This window comes from Acartia tonsa, chromosome 14, assembly GCF_053477335.1.
Source record: "Acartia tonsa isolate MP-2025a chromosome 14, ASM5347733v1, whole genome shotgun sequence".
Classification (NCBI taxonomy): Eukaryota; Metazoa; Arthropoda; class Copepoda; order Calanoida; family Acartiidae; genus Acartia; species Acartia tonsa.
The window spans coordinates 25,155,746-25,173,346 of NC_137273.1; the positions used below are offsets into that span (position 1 = coordinate 25,155,746).

Sequence of the window (17,601 nt, forward strand, 5' to 3'; positions counted from 1 at the left end):
TTTTAAATAGAACAGAAGTATTGCTTAATATAACCCACTTCCCATTGACAGAAATTAATAATCTATATCTTAATTTCTTTATTGGGTTGGGCAATTTGTATAAGAAAAAAATATTTTGCGATTTTCAACAAATTATGCCTTAAAAACCGGTTTTTCCAAAGTACCTATGCATAACATTTTCTACTATTAACACAAGACGCGCAATTTGATTTTTTAAAATGCACGCATTTTTACACACTCTTTAAATTGGTCATAATCCAAAAATCTTCCAAAAGTAGGTACTTTGAAAAAACCGGTTTTTAAGGCATAATTTGTTGAAAATCGCTAAATATTTTTTTTATACAAATTGCCCCAACTCAATAAAGAAATTAAGATATAGATTATTAATTTCTGTCAATGGCAAGTGGGTTATATTAAGCAATACTTTTGTTCTATTAAAAAAAAACACCCTGTATTATGTTTGCCATATAATCATTTTTAACAAATTAACTGCGCATAATTTAGAATACATTCAAAACAAATAATTCAAAAATTTCAAATTCAAGGACTTATTATTCAAAATTATACAAAGAAATATTCTTTAATCTTAGTTAATTTTCTACTCTATTTAACCCATATAATTCGTTTAATGATTGCAAGAAAACAAAGAAAACCAAACGTTTTAGGGGCAAAGCATTTATAAAAACTTATTAGTGACAGTGTTTGATGACCATTAATGGACTATTAACATTCTTGTTAAATCAAATTTGTTATAGTTTCTTGAAGATAAAGAGAAGGTACACGGGACTGTAAATAATATTGAATAATATTGCCTCCCAAAGTTTAATTTATTCTTGGTTAGATAAAAAAAATAGTTTTAGTTTAAATGTAAGGATTTGGTTAAACAAAGTATCAGAGCCCAAACTTGTCCAATAATAATTCAAATGTACAAAAGTGAAAAGGGGTAATTTTGTTTTTCATAATTGGGTGCAAAATTAATTTAATTAATGTTACCATGTCCTATCCCAAGGTTCAAGGTAAATGGAAGACATTTGATCTTTCACTTTCGCAAGATATTCAGCTGAGAAAACAGTTTTTGATTGGATGATTAATTTATCTACCATTAAACAGAACCTGGTATTTTGATTGATAACCTTTCTATGAATTTCTTCAAGTTTATATTAAATTATTGAATTAATACATAATTAGTTATATATAAACATATACTGTAGATAGAAATATTGTAGTTTATTGTACAAAAACATGCATTTATCCGAAAATCTATCAATACAATCCTAACACACAAAATGATATAAATAGGTGAACATAAAATCAATGCACTATTAAATTAAAAACTAAAACATTTGTCAAAATAACCAAGGACAAATACATACAACCTGAAATTTGCATTTATACAGAGTGAGGAAAGCAAAGATTTGTAAAACAAGATTGAAACAAATGGAAAGAAGTTTTCCATAATTTCATTTAAAACCATTGTTGTCAATTGTTCACTTATTTTTTATTTATTTAAAATTAATTGTCAAATATTGTAATAATTACTTTGTTGTTATACAAATTTTAGTTTTTATGCAAGTTGTAAGAACAATTTTGTACATAAAAATTGCACAAATTAAATCGTATTTATAATTTATATTTAGATAACAAGTAAAAAGTGTGTAAGATTTCTGAAGAAAAGACTTTAAAAGGGCAAATATCTTAATTTCAAATAATTTAAAAATCACCTCTTTCATTGCCTTTTGCAGAAAACATTTTCATGTTTTTAAAATTAATGTAAGGATCACTAATTTTACCAGTAGACCACCCCTTCCCTTTGATATATTTCATTTCTTTTGCCAACGGGAAGCTCTAACCCCACGGGCCACTACAATACAAATACCTATCTTACCTAACCTCTAGATTATGGTTCACTGAACAATTTTAGGGCTTTTGCCCAATTTATTTATAATATTTATTCTGAAAAATCAACATTTACTATAATTACAAGTACAAGAATTTTAACTGATCATGAGGTTACCTACTATTAATATTATTATATACCCGTTAGTATTTTAATAGTATAATGTATTTATTTATTAATGTTTAAAATATATGTTTCTCCTAAAAACTTATTTTAGATGGCAGAGATCATGCTAATTATATAGGTTCATCTTTAAAATCAAAGATGTTCTACATTCGGGTCGGTCCGTTCGTTCATAACGCATTACTCTGGTAGTTTAATTAACAATTGAAAAATTTGACTTATCAAACATTTTAATCTGAAAAAAAAGAAAAAGTCATATTTATCTTGAAAAGTACAAAATACAAAAAAATATATTTAACAACAGAAAAAAATATTTATTCTCTTTTTTGAATATTAAATCATTTACAAGAATGCTTCCGAATCCAATCGAGTTTAAGGTTCCACAAGAATAGTTACATTAATAAAACACATCAATTTACATATGTATAGAAAAAAAGTTTCAACATTATGAAAAAGTTTTTAAAAATCTTGACATGTCATAAAATATAATTTACTAATTACGAAAATAAAGCTTCCCTAATTGTAGATAAATCATATTTCTTTATAGCTATGAGGACATATAAGGGCTCTGAATTTGAAGGCGGAGAAAAGTGTCAGAAAATAGCCTAAAACCATCCTAGACTATATGGAGTTTTCCTGAAGGTGAGAACCTAATGTTTAGCAAGATTTTAGCACACAAAGAAAAAAAATAATTTCATTATTATCACAGGGATATATCCCTTTATTATCATAGGAGGAAGGAGGATTACGATAACGACAAGACATATTTAATTTCTTTGCTATTTTTGGGGCTAGTGTAATTCAAATGACTCAAGGTGATGGATCTATCTTACTGCCTTGGATATACACTAATTGTCTCCAAAACTTGCTACTTAATCCACCCAGCTTTCTATAAATAGATGCACGTTGCTTAAATGAATTATTTGATTCTTGTTTCAAGCAACACAGAAAACACACATCTTATTATAATATTATTTCAATAATTCAGAATGAATAACTTATCCAACTAAATGTCAAAATTTGACATTATGACAGATTATTATTGGTAAAGTTGATTAATATTAATGACTCCAAGAAATGAGGCCCTATCAGGTTCATGTCGGGAGGGAGGGGGCATTGGGCTGTTTATACAATAGTCCCCAAAGTTTTATAATAACGTTTTCTTATTCGTTGGCTCAGCAACTTAAAAGACCTATTTTTTGGTTGGTTCATTAAGTTGATTGTCCAAACGTTTGAACAACTTATTGTAATGTATTGAAGGGGTAATTTTGTGTATCATCATTTGGGATTTCAGCCATTGTCTTATCCTTATAGATCCCTGTGTTATTGGCGTGCATAGAAATTTTACACAAATTTTCATTAGGGTATAATTGTCCCCTTTTATAATGTGTTGAAGGATGAAGAAAATATGAAACTGTCATAAAATAAGAACAGGGCAAAATATTAAGATATTTAACTCTGAATTTGTAATTCGGAAATAAATAAGGATATTTTGACAATTTCAAAGGATGTTATTTTACTGTAAGTATTTACAAATTGCTATAACTGACATTACAAGTCTAAAAATAAATACCAAGACTAATTTAAGAATACCAATAAAAGAATATCTCCGTTTATTTATTTTTATTTTCTACACTTACACTATAATATAAAGTAGTAAGGTGTTTTTTAAGCTAAAGATTTCGGAAAATGCTTGTCCAAATTAGTTGTACTTTTCAAGGAAGTTTAATTGATGACTTGTAATTGTTTCATGCAATTTTCCTGCACTTGCCACGTCCTCCCCTAGAGGCTTTGGACGAAGCAACTAGTTGCTATAAGAGAATGACAATAGACTAGAAACTTATTTGCCTACCAAACTTTTAAACTAGATTCGTCATTTATAGTTTAAAATTGTTAGATAAAACAGCAAGAATAAGATAATAGAACAATATGTAACCTTCATTCACATTATCAAAGGGATAATTTTGTTTACCATGATAGGTAAAAGATTAATGTCTAGTATAATATTATATCTCAGGATTTTTAGGTATTAATACTGATACAGCGAGATACAAAAAAAATAAGTTTAAAAACGCATCTTTATATAGAAATTTAATACAGGTTTTTTAGGAAAATACAAGGAACATGAATAAAATGCCTAATAAAAAATTTGTTGGAGACATGAAATAATTTATCTTAGGATGTCAAGCACATTTAAAAGTTTACCTCAGAGTGCCTAGTCGAGCACTAACCCAATCCCTCATCTTATTTGGAAATAAACTGAAAATAAGGAGGAGGGATAGTTTTCGTTTGTTTATGTATAATTTTAGGTAATGTAAGGTTAGGTTATATTGTATACTTGGAAGCCCCCCCCCCCCCCAGGAAAGAACCTTCTTAGTTTTGAAAATGGATGGGGTGAATTTATAGATTCTCTGACAAAATTCCATTCCACTTAATTCCCATACTTGTAGACAAAAAATTTAAATGTCAAGTAACAAAAGTTTTAAGAACTAAGTAGTTTTTTATAAAAGAGCTTTAGAAAATTTAAAAGAAAATATTGTGATTTAATAATGCCAAATCTCAGTGCTGTATTCACTTTTCTAAACTGTTATTTTATGATTTAAGATCTTGGAACTTCAACTTGAATTTGTAAATTGATTGTCACTATTCTTGAATATGAAGACTTGAACTGTATTTTGATGATTAAATTAATCATCATCACTTGAATTTTGATAGATGGGTTTCACAGGATAGGCTCTAGTCATAGAATAATAATTACTGAGAAATAGAATTTAAGCCAAGTTTGGGTTGTTGAATTTCACCGGTCTTTTAGATTTCAAGCTAGTATTATGTATTGAGATACCAGAAATGAAAAAATAATACCTATCCGAACCGTTCCTTTTTGGGACAAATGCGGGAAAGAAAATTTGAGCGATTTTTACTACAATATTGTTTAACTTCTTGTGTGTAGGAACTATTTTGATATCCTACTTTTATGCTATTTATGCTGATGCTTTATGTAGAACCAACAAACTTTAATCGAAAGACCTAACCTCTCACCAAATGAAAACCCAACACACCGATTTTTATTCAATTGTTCCATCTATAATACAAAGTAGAACGATCTCTGTTTGTTTGTACCAAAGGATCTCGCTAACCGCTGAACCGATCAGGTTCTCCTTCACAGGGTAGCTTCTCATAGGTCTCGGAAAGGTTTATAACTATTTTTTTGGGGGGTGGGACACCCCCCCATAAAAAAAAATTCTTTTTAAAACTAAAATAAAATAGTGGGGTCGACTAACCCCGCCTCCCCCAAAAAAAATCCTATCACCCCAAAATAAAATAAAATTTATTTTTTTATCTAAAATACAAAATATTAGGTTGATCATACGATGGTTTACATGATTTTTCAGTATGGCTGAGAACCAGTTTTAATCCAGCGGAGGTTAATCGGTTTCGAAGCGATACTGGAAAAATATTTTCCGTTTACTGTCTTCTATATTCCCTCCTGGATTTTCTATTAATAATTATTCTATGATCCTGAATTTGTTTGATAAACCGCTGGGGCCAGGTTTTGGTGATTCCATGAATACGTCAACTGAGGTCTCACATTTCTAATAATATTCATGTAGATTAATGTAATCAAAATGAGGTTATAAGTCATGTAGTACATGCATAATTAGAATTGAGAAATCAAAAGGGCAGGTGGTGAAATCTGATAGGATGGGTTCCCTAGTTCACAAGATTTTGAAATAACGATTTATTATTACTTGGCTTAAAACTATAGGGACTTTTTATAGAATTTTGATTGGTTGGTTCATTAAGTTGAGTGTTCAAACGTTTCAACAACAGGAGGGAATATTTTGTGTATAACTGTTAAACCAAAGCTCTGCAGCCGCGCGTCAGCCGCATGTAAGCTTCAGGGAATTCAACCTGTCTTGTCCTCTTTTCGAAGAAGCTTTAGTTTTTTAAGCGCAGAATAATTTCCTAACAATTATTCCCCTTTTTCTTACACCAAATGTCGTCATTAGTTGATTGAGAAACGGGGTGAGAGAACACAACCTCTTACAATTTTAAAAATCAACTGGAAGTCTAAACCTGATCCAAATATGGTAATCCCTCTTTTCAAAATATTTTTCAAAGCAATAAACAGGGTTAGATTTAAGGCTTAGTCACGGATGGCGCGCGGCTGCCGAGCCCTGCTTTAAATCTTAAATCCTGATATAATTCCATGAACACAGAAAGTTGAAACTACTTTTCACCTCTTTGTTTGACGTGATGGTATCTTGTTTAGGAGTCGTATACCCATACACATTAACTTCTTTCATTGCATGACCTGAAAACAATATATCATATCACATTAGAAAATTTTGCATTAAAAACATTGACGAATTAATTAGCGCACCTTTGACTTCAGCAAAGCAATAGATTAACCAAATAATATTATAACCTTAACTATTGTAATTTATTAAAAAAAGACTTTTTTTCATACTAGACCATTCTTGATGTGAATACTTAAGCATGAAGTCTAGTAAATGTATTTTTCCCTAAAAAACTTCCAAACATTTTTTGCCTATTTGGATAAAAAAAATGATTTTTATAAATTTTTTCATCATTATTGATGCCACCCCTGACGTAAAAGCCTCTAAGGATGTAGCCATAAATTCTTCTTCCTATATGTGCAATTTATTAATACCTATGCAAATATTTGCATAGGATGACATTTGCAAATATAAAAAAAAAACAAGGATGACAACATTCATAAGTAGCGAACCACAAAAAATTGTGGATGGGACTACGTACAAGTAGATTTAAAGTATATTTATTATAATCAAGAATAGATTTATTGGGGTAAATAAACACTAAACCTTGTTTTATTTTGTATGATGACGACGGTCAAAGTAGATTACATAAAGATGCTTATAACAATGGAAAAAAATATTTTGATACTGATATCCCAAAAAAGTTTGAAAATTGGACCAAAAACAACAAAGATAAGGGGAAATATAGCATATACAAATAGCCAAAAACATGACAAAAGGCAGTCTGACCGCCATGGTTGTTTTCTTAAAACGACAGAAAATTTAATGTTTATATCCTTAACTTTAAAAGTTTGGAAAATCGGACCATATACATCAGAGATAGGGAAAATACTTGAAAAATTTAAAAATAGCCAAAAACCTGCAAAAAAGGCAGTCTGGCCGTCATGGTTGTTTTCTTTAAACGACGGGAAATTTAATTTTGAATCTATAACTGACAAGATTTTGAAAATCGGACCATAAACACTGAAGATATGGAGAAAAACGTGAAAAATATAAAAATAGCCTAAAACCTGCTAAAAAGCGGTCCCACCGCCATTAATGTTTTATACTTAATTGTGCTCCTTAATGATGGGAATGTTGTCAAAAAATTTCAGCATTCTATCTTTTATAGGAGCTGAGTAAATCCAATTTCCCCAGTTTGTCTCTGAAAAATATTAAAATAGCCAAAAACCTGCTAAAAAGGAGTCTGACCGACATAAATGTGTCATACTTATTTATTCTCCATATTAATAAAAAAGTTGACAAGAAATTTCAGCTTTCTATCTTTTTTAGGAGCCGAGAAAATCATGTTTCCCCCACTTTGTCTCAGACAGACGGACATTTCGAATTATAGAGTAGCTTCGCTACTAAAAACTTATTGGAAATTAGAGAAAATTTAACAAAATTTTAGAAGACCATTTTTGGAAATTTTTTATCATTTATTAAAAATCCCTTCCTTTCTTTTCTCTCCTTTTTCATATATTTTTTTATAAAAATAAAATGTTATTCTGCCTTAACACTCTAATTTTTTTTAAAACTTGGTATTTGTCCTGAGGTTATATTGCTATTTGATCAGGTGGGGTGGGGGTGGAGGGTAAGACAACTCTCCAAGACTTGTAGTTGATTTAATTTTTGAACACCCACGTAGATTGCATTATAGTGCCTAGTATGTATTATTGAAAATTAGGAATTTACTGTACGTAAGTATATGCCTGATGATGTACCAGAATAGCTTCGCTGTTACTAGAGGTACTGTTTTGGGAATTAGACTTTTGAATATCAAACGCCCTGACAAGAAAAAAGATATTTGTATTTCTAAAATTATGATAAGAAGAAGAGATAAAAAGATTTCAAGAAGTTTAGATCGATGCCTTCTATATCTTTCTTAGTTGCTAAGCTAGACCATAATAATATCTACCGTTATTTAGTGATTTTCTCAAATACTATTCAATTATATTAATTGCAGAGATAAAATCAACCTTATTCGACGTTCACTCAAAGCCCCAAAAATAATGGACTTAAAAGTGTATTAAACTGTATATAAGACATTTGCGAATATATTGATACCATTAATTTGCCTCTTAAATCAAAAAAAGTATGTTTTTTTAATATTTTTCTCTTGCTACAAATCAAATTTCAAATTTGAGTCACCAAAAATCCTAAACTATTTTTTGCTCTAGAAGAATCAATTTTTGGAGTTAGAAAGTGCTTAATACCTCATTTTAATCGCCTGGCATTGCTTTATAATATATAGGAAATAACTTGGTTGTTTATAGAACAGCTGACTAAAAAATCAAGGTTTTGTGATAAACCCACTTTAGTTGTTGCTCCATAAATGATATTTTTTTCCCCAATTTTTTTGGCTGTAAAGAAGCTTTATATATTCATATAACATCCACCTAAATTTGACTTTTGGTATTTTATTTATAACATCACCAGAGGGAATTGAATTTTGGAAAAAAATATCAATTTATATTTTACACTGCTATGCATTGTTCTTGTTCTTGTTTCTAAAAAATATTTATATTATTAAAAAGAGAATTATTTAACGCTTCTATAGGTATGTTTATCATTTTTCTAGGCTAAATATAACTATAATTACACCATTTTAAAGTTAGACATCATAACATATTAACACAATTATTGAATCGGTCTGTATTATTAAGCTGGCAACCCTTAAAACAGCTGCATTTTATTATCCTATTATATAAAGTAGTAAGCTTTCTTGTCTTCAGCTTAAGATTTCGACAATTACAGTACCTATTAAGTTCTCTGTTTTTTGGAATTTTGAAAAAAATATCAATTTATATTTTACACTGCTATGCATTGTTCTCGTTCTTGTTTCTAAAAAATATTTTATAATTAAAAAGAGAATTATTTAATGCTTCTATAGGTATGTTTATCATTTTTCTAGTCTAAATATAACTATAATTTCAGTATTTTTTAAATATCATTATATTCAAGTTATTGTAATTTTAAATAAAATATCAATATCAAGAACTATTGGAACAATTTTTACCTTGCAAAACAAGGTGTTATAAAGTGTAGGATCCCTCACAATACCTATCTGTCTGTCTATAATGCATTACACATGTAATGCTAATAGAGAGGATGCTATAAGAGTGCTATTATAATGTGAACTTCTGATAATTGAATGGGCTTTCTGAAACCAGGGACCATGAAGTTGGCCTAGTCACTACAAGGGGGAGTGCAGGAATATCCAGGGGGAGGTGCTTGTAAAAGGGTAATTTTTTTAGGGATGGGGGTAATCACCCCCTATTATATATTATGGGGGGTATAAACCCAGCCTTTTAAATTTTTTTTAATAGAAGTAAAAAATCCTGAAAACTTAAAAATCTAGGAATCAAACTAGCACCCCAACCAATAATCGGTTCCATGCCAAATGTAGGAGTGGAAAAACATTGGAGGGACAAATGCATGAGTGGAACAAACGCAGGAGTGGGACAAACATCGGAGTGGACAAATGCAGGAGTCCCAAACATCGGAGTGGACAAACATAGGAATGGGACAAACGTCAGAGTGGACAAACATTGAGGTGGACAAACGTCGGAGTAATAAACATTGGAGTGGACATTGCTTAAATAAAACCTAGGAGTGACTGCTATTTTAATAATATTACAATTTTGAAATTTTTTATACCTCTGTCTACAAAATAATGACTATGGCTGCAGCGCTCGGCTGGGTTTATACCCCCCATAATATATTATAGGGGGTGATTACCCCCATCCCTAAAAAAATTACCCTTTTGCAAGCACCTCCCCCTGGATATTCCTGCACTCCCCCTTGTAGTGACTAGGCCAACTTCATGGTCTCTGGTTTCGGGAAGCCCATTCAATTATGAGAAGTTCACATTATAATAGCACTCTTATATCATCCTCTTTATTAGCATTACATGTGTAATGCATTATAGACAGACAGATAGGTATTGTGAGGGATCTTACACTTTATAACACCTTGTTTTGCAAGGTAAAAATTGTTCCAATAGTTCTTGATATTGATATTTTATTTAACCCATTAGTGCCGAACCGGGTTTTAAAACCCGGTTCCAGAAAATGTAAAAAAAAACGGTTTTCAGCTTCATAATTGCATCATTCTCAGTATGAATCCCCCCTCTACTTCCCTGGCTTTCATTTCCCCCTGGAGCAGGTAGTTTTGCTTACTTCCGTTTGCCGGTATAGATCAACAAAGTTTGAAAATCATGAAAATTCAAAATACCCCATCTAACTTTTTTGTTTTTATAGTAAAGTCGCTGATTTTTTTCGTTAAATCTAAAATTTATTGACAAGTACATCTATTTGTGAATTCGTTTTATTTAAATTATTATTTTTTATATGATTTTTTTATCGTTTTTTTACGCCCTATATAAGCCCGGTTCGGCATTTCCATTTGGAGTCTGAAATTTTTATTACCCGGTTTCACTAATAGATCTTTTTTGACAACAACAACAAAACAGGGTTTTTTTTACCCGAAATCGCCGGCTAAACACTAAATTTGAAATTTTTTGATTTTCGGTCGAAATAACCGGGTTTTTACAGCAAAACCAGGTTTTAACGCCAGCGGAAACCGCCCAAAACGGGTAATAATGCCTGGTTGGTTTTTATGGCCGAGCCGAACCGGGTTTTTTTGCAACTTTCCTGTGCACGCCACTAGAGCAAAACAAAAAAATACAAATTCCGTTTTGACCATTATAAAGCTTCCCTGAAACTTTCAGTTCGATTGGCCCATAAAAGTGGTGCTCGGCACTAATGGGTTAAAATTACAATAACTTGAATATAATGATGTTTAAATAATACTGAAATTATAGTTATATTTAGACTAGAAAAATGATAAACATACCTATAGAAGCATTAACCCTTACAGCTCGGGCCCCTATTCCCACCTTAATAGATTGGGGGGGGGGGGGGCTCCAAGAGCCCCCCCCTCTATCTCGGTGGTTCATGTGTATTTTTAGAGAAAATTACTTTTTCTAGTCATAGCAGCCAGGCTGCTCCTTAGCTAAATTTTAAAACAGCTGTAGAGCGGCCAATTTTGCAGCTAGGATGACCAAATTTTAGGACGAACTTTTATTTTTCATATCAAAAAAATTACTTTTTCTGATCATCGCCAAAAAACGGCAAATAACAGAAACCGCCATTTTCCGCGGTTACGGCGGTAAAACGGCGGTTGGCGGCGCCGATTAATATTTTCATCTGTTTGATGTTGCTCAAGGATTTACCAAAAAAATTTATAGGACTCTAGTTGTAATAGAAGCCACGATATTCATGATATATGTCTGTAGTAAAAGCCGGACAAAAATCGGTCATAAAGTCGGTCAGGGAGGGGTCAAACGGTCATAACACATTTTTTCTCAGAAGGTCATTGATATCTAAGTATTCACCAAAAAAATTTTAGGTTTCTCCTTATACACAAAAGTCATAATGTAGAAATTAAGATTTTTTTAGAATTTGTTTCTAATTTTGGTGCTACCCAACCGACTTTGACCGTACACCATGACCGACACAGACCAGATATCCTAATAAAATCAACTCTTGCTGACGTATAATTACTAAACTTAAAAAGTCATAAAGTCACAGAACTCCATCTTACCTACAAAAAAAAATGAGATCGAAAAAACTAGAGGGAGGGGCTCTTGGAGCCCCCCCCCCCCGATCTGTAAGGGTTAAATAATTCTCTTTTTAATTATAAAATATTTTTTAGAAACAAGAACGAGAACAATGCATAGCAGTGTAAAATATAAATTGATATTTTTTTCAAAATTCCAAAAAACAGAGAACTTAATAGGTACTGTAATTGTCGAAATCTTAAGCTGAAGACAAGAAAGCTTACTACTTTATATAATAGGATAATGAAATGCAGCTGTTTTAAGGGTTGCCAGCTTAATAATACAGACCGATTCAATAATTGTGTTAATATGTTATGATGTCTAACTTTAAAATGGTGTAATTATAGTTATATTTAGCCTAGAAAAATGATAAACATACCTATAGAAGCGTTAAATGATTCTCTTTTTAATAATATGAATATTTTTTAGAAACAAGAACAAGAACAATGCATAGTAGTGTAAAATATAAATTGAAATTTTTTTCCAAAATTCAATTCCCTCTGGTGATGTTATAAATAAAATATCTAAAGTCAAATTTAGGTGAATGTTATATGAATATATAAAGCTTCTTTACAGCCAAAAAAATTGGGAAAAAAAATATCATTTATGGAGCAACAACTAAAGTGGGTATATCACAAAACCTCGATTTTTTAGTCAGATGTTCCATAAACAACCAAGTTATTTCCTATATATTATAAAGCAATGCCAGGCGATTAAAATGAGGTATTAAGCACTTTCTAACTCCAAAAATTGATTCTTCTAGAGCAAAAATTAGTTTAGGATTTTTGGTGACTCAAATTTGAAATTTGATTTGTAGCAAGAGAAAAATATTAAAAAATCATACCTTTTTTGATTTAAGAGGCAAATTAATGGTATCAATATATTTGCAAATGTCTTATATACAGTTTAATACACTTTTAAGTCCATTATTTTTGGGGCTTTGAGTGAACGTTGAATAAGGTTGATTTTATCTCTGCATAATACTCCCTTTATAAACATCAATTAAATAATTTACTTGGCCTGTCTGTCAGTCAGGATACAAAATAAAAATATTAAAACATATAATACATAAGAAAGATTTTGTGATTATATCCCAATATTTTTTTCTTGTTTTAAAACCACACAGCATATCTTTAAATTATATTCTGTAAGATGTAATTAGAAGAAAAATTAGAGTCGTATGGGGGTAGGCAAAAGAACCACCTTTAGAAGAAACATTAAGGAAATACTTAAATAACCTATCTAAGTGGTACACTGACAAACCTCCTACCACGACGAATGTCCTAATGCGACAAACGTCCTAAACGTCATAATGCAACAAACATTCTAAAGGGACAAACGTCCTAAAGTGACATCTCTTTAGTAAAACGTCCTAAATTTTTTAAAAATTATGAAATAAAAAAAATCTTCCAAAGAGGACTATCCACGAACAAGAGCAAGTGATTCTAAGCATCTTACAGCATTGACCCATAGTATTTTTTTAGTAAATATACTAGGTTTATGTTTAAAATTTGCTTTACCGACTAAAAAGTTAGGTTTCACCATGGTTTTATATGAAAAAACTTTGAAATGTTAAGCATTGTTTGGTGCAATATCATCGAATGTTTTAATGAGTTCAAACTGTTGTTTAAAAGCTTTGACACAAAATAGATTATTGTGATTAAAAATGTATATTTAGAAAAAGGGTTGGTAACTTGTAAACAGTTTAATGTACTTTTGCAATTTACAACATTTGATGCTTTTCTGCAGTGTTATTTAATTTTGTCTTTTGAACTCAACAAAGCATTTGATGATATTGCTTTAAAATTTGCTTTACATTTCAAAGTTTTTTCTTATAAAACCATGGTGAAACCTAACTTTTTAGTCGATAAAGCAAATATTAAACATAAACCTAGTATTCACTAAAAAAAATACTATGAGTCAATGCTGGAAGATGCTTAGAATCACTTGCTCTTGTTCGTGAATAGTCCTCTTTAAGGACAAAATCCTCTAATTGTATAAATATTTAACAATATAAAATTCAAAATGGAAATTATTTTTAACTGAAATTTAATTTTTGAATAACTTTAACCATGGGTTAGATTTTAAAAATCTGTTTGACAGTTTTCCCAAAGTCTGTGTTGGCTATCAAACGGAATGGTTTCGAACCCGATACAACTGTGCATTACAAAAATATAACTTAATTTTTTTAATTAAATAAATTTTTATTTTCTCTTATTTTAGAACATTTTTATATCAAATTTGGAAGATTTAGTTTTTAAAAAAAACTTTGGAGGTTTTACTTAAGAGATGTCGTATTAGGACGTTTGTCGTTGTGATGTTTCGGGTAAGTAATAAACAATTTAATTTTAGCAATTAAGTTTATATTTCTATTTTCAAGTATTACAATCAACTGAATCAAAATTATTCTACTTTCACAATATAAAAAACACTTGTTCTAAAAAAGAAAGAATGGAAAAACTATTCTATTCCTACTTTTTCTATAATTGAAATCTAAAAATAACAATTTATTAATGTAACAAATATTAAAAAAATAATTAGTTACATCGTTTAGGAGGTTTGTCGCATTAGGACGTTTGTCTCAGTAGGACGTTTGTTGGTGTACCATCTAAGTTCATACCTTATTCTGCAAAGAATTATTGCAGAGAAAAATCCTGAATCCTTTAACCAACTATGTATCCTTTTCAGTAGAGAAGCTGCTCTTTAATTCACTTTGTCTGTCTGTACGTCAATCCTAGAGTCCATAAAGTTATATGGGAAAAATGTAAATTTGTCGGCTGCTATTCAAGATCAAATCAAATCATTTACCATAGATCACCTTCTGCCACTTATCTTAGATTTATGGATGGAGTTTTTTAGTAAAGATTTCCTATACCAAAAAGCATCTATTATATTTACTTGGTCCGTTGGTCAGTCAGTCAAGCTACAAAATATAGATTTTAAAACATACAGGGTGCGGCTCATAAATCCGGACATTTTAAAACGGCCATAGCGTCAAAACTACTTGACCAATCAGGACGTTTGACCCCACTATAGAAAGCTTAGGTAATGACCTTTTAGCACAAAAAAATCTTTGGACGAAGATGGACGTGTACACCGAGCTGGCCGCGCATATGTTCAACAAGGCAGATTCCAAATGCGCCGGTGGTTTTATGCGCAAAATCACAAAACGTAGGGTCCGACAGGGAAGGAGTTGGAATCTTGACCCCAAATTTTGTGAGTGTCTTAGGCTCCTTAAGACACACATTTTGCCGTGTTTAAATCCATTTTAGCTCAATACTAGCCGAAATGAGGTCGATTTTTCAAGATTTTGAGCCTTAAGAAATCACAAACAGTAGGGCCCGACAGGGAAGGAGTTGGAAATTTGACCCAAATTTTTTGTGTGTGTCTTAAGCTCATTGAGACACGCATTTTGAGTACTTAAAAGTCCACTGTAGCTAAATCCTAGCCCAAATGAGAGCAAAAACATGGATTTTGTCAATTTGGCGGTTACTCATGCTCCTAAGGAAATGTGGCCTCCAAGCAGCCCGATCTTAATTCAATGGACTTTTGGGCCTGGGGCTACTTTGAAGCATGCACCAATAGACATGCCCATACTACAAAGACCTCCCTCATTGCCACTATCAATGAGAACTACGCCAGCTTGGACAGGTACATTTTGACCTGGACCTGCCGGCGGTTGAGGAGGCCGGTAGAGGCGGTGATTTTGTTGAATAATCTACTAGTCATATACCTATTTTGCTTCCCAGTTTTTAAAATTCAATAAAATCTTTAAAATTGACGATTTTATGTTCATTTGTTTAAAAATTAGAAAACATAGCAAATTCTTACAAAACATAGCAAATTCTTGCAAAACATTGCAAATTCTTACAAAACATAGCAAATTCTTGCAAAACATAGCAAATTCTTACAAAACATAGCAAATTCTTGCAAAACATAGCAAATTCTTGCAAAACATAGCAAATTCTTGCAAAACATAGCAAATTTTTGCAAAACATAGCAAATTCTTGCAAAACATAGCAAATTCTTGGAAAACTTAGCTTTTCTGTCCTTCACATAGCTAATTCTTGCAAAACATAGCAAATTCTTACAAAACATAGCAAATTCTTGCAAAACATTTCAAATTCTTACAAAACATAGCAAATTCTTGCAAAACATAGCAAATTCTTACAAAACATAGCAAATTTTTGCAAAACATAGCAAATTCTTGCAAAACATAGCAAATTCTTGCAAAACATAGCAAATTCTTGGAAAACTTAGCTTTTCTGTCCTTCACATAGCAAATTCTTGCAAAACATAGCAAATTCTTACAAAACATAGCAAATTCTTGCAAAACATTGCAAATTCTTACAAAACATAGCAAATTCTTGCAAAACATAGCAAATTCTTACAAAACATAGCAAATTCTTGCAAAACATAGCAAATTCTTACAAAACATAGCAAATTCTTGAAAAACTTAGCTATTCTGTACTTCACATAGCTAATTCTTGCAAAACATAGCAAATTCTTACAAAACATAGCAAATTCTTGCAAAACATAGCAAATTCTTACAAAACATAGCAAATTCTTGGAAAACTTAGCTATTCTGTCCTTCACATAGCTAATTCTTGCAAAACATAGCAAATTCTTGCAAAACATAGCAAATTCTTGCAAAACATAGCAAATTCTTGCAAAACATAGCAAATTCTTGGAAAACTTAGCTATTCTGTCCTTCACATAGCTAATTCTTGCAAAACATAGCAAATTCTTACAAAACATAGCAAATTTTTGCAAAACATAGCAAATTCTTGCAAAACATAGCAAATTCTTGCAAAACATAGCAAATTCTTGGAAAACTTAGCTTTTCTGTCCTTCACATAGCAAATTCTTGCAAAACATAGCAAATTCTTACAAAACATAGCAAATTCTTGCAAAACATTGCAAATTCTTACAAAACATAGCAAATTCTTGCAAAACATAGCAAATTCTTACAAAACATAGCAAATTCTTGCAAAACATAGCAAATTCTTACAAAACATAGCAAATTCTTGGAAAACTTAGCTATTCTGTACTTCACATAGCTAATTCTTGCAAAACATAGCAAATTCTTACAAAACATAGCAAATTCTTGCAAAACATAGCCAATTCTTACAAAACATAGCAAATTCTTGGAAAACTTGGCTATTCTGTCCTTCACATAACTAATTCTTGCAAAACATAGCAAATTCTTGCAAAACATAGCAAATTCTTGCAAAACATAGCAAATTCTTGCAAAACATAGCAAATTCTTGGAAAACTTAGCAAATTCTTACAAAACATAGCAAATTCTTGCAAAACATAGCAAATTCTTGCAAAACATAGCAAATTCTTGCAAAACATAGCAAATTCTTGCAAAACATAGCAAATTCTTACTAAACATAGCAAATTCTTGCAAAACATAGCAAATTCTTGCAAAACATTGCAAATTCTTACAAAACATAGCAAATTCTTACAAAACGTAGCAAATTCTTGCAAAACATAGCAAATTCTTGCAATAAGAGTCCCGAACTCAAAAACGAATTTTCAGCGCGATCCGACCACCGATTCTTGAGATACTGTGACCTGGTGTCCTTGGTACCAACTGTAAGATTTGGGAAATGGTTCGAATCCTTAGTAAATTTGGCTAAGTCTAAAAATATTTTGACGCTTAGTCAAATTTT

At 31.0% G+C, this 17,601-nt stretch overlaps 1 protein-coding gene across 1 annotated transcript in view; it reads right to left on the reverse strand.

Moving 5' to 3' along the window:
• Positions 1-4,416: 4,416 nt before the first annotated feature.
• Positions 4,417-17,601, reverse strand: part of LOC145306012 (uncharacterized) — a 53,876-nt gene continuing 40,691 nt past the window's right edge. Inside the window, exons 13-15 of the mRNA XM_080147944.1 lie at positions 6,262-6,335; positions 5,540-5,613; positions 4,417-4,756 (exon numbers count right to left, since the gene is read on the reverse strand). Coding sequence (XP_080004070.1) covers positions 4,708-4,756; positions 5,540-5,613; positions 6,262-6,335 — 197 coding nt within the window. The 3' untranslated portion in view covers positions 4,417-4,707. The remainder of the gene's footprint in view (positions 4,757-5,539; positions 5,614-6,261; positions 6,336-17,601) is intronic.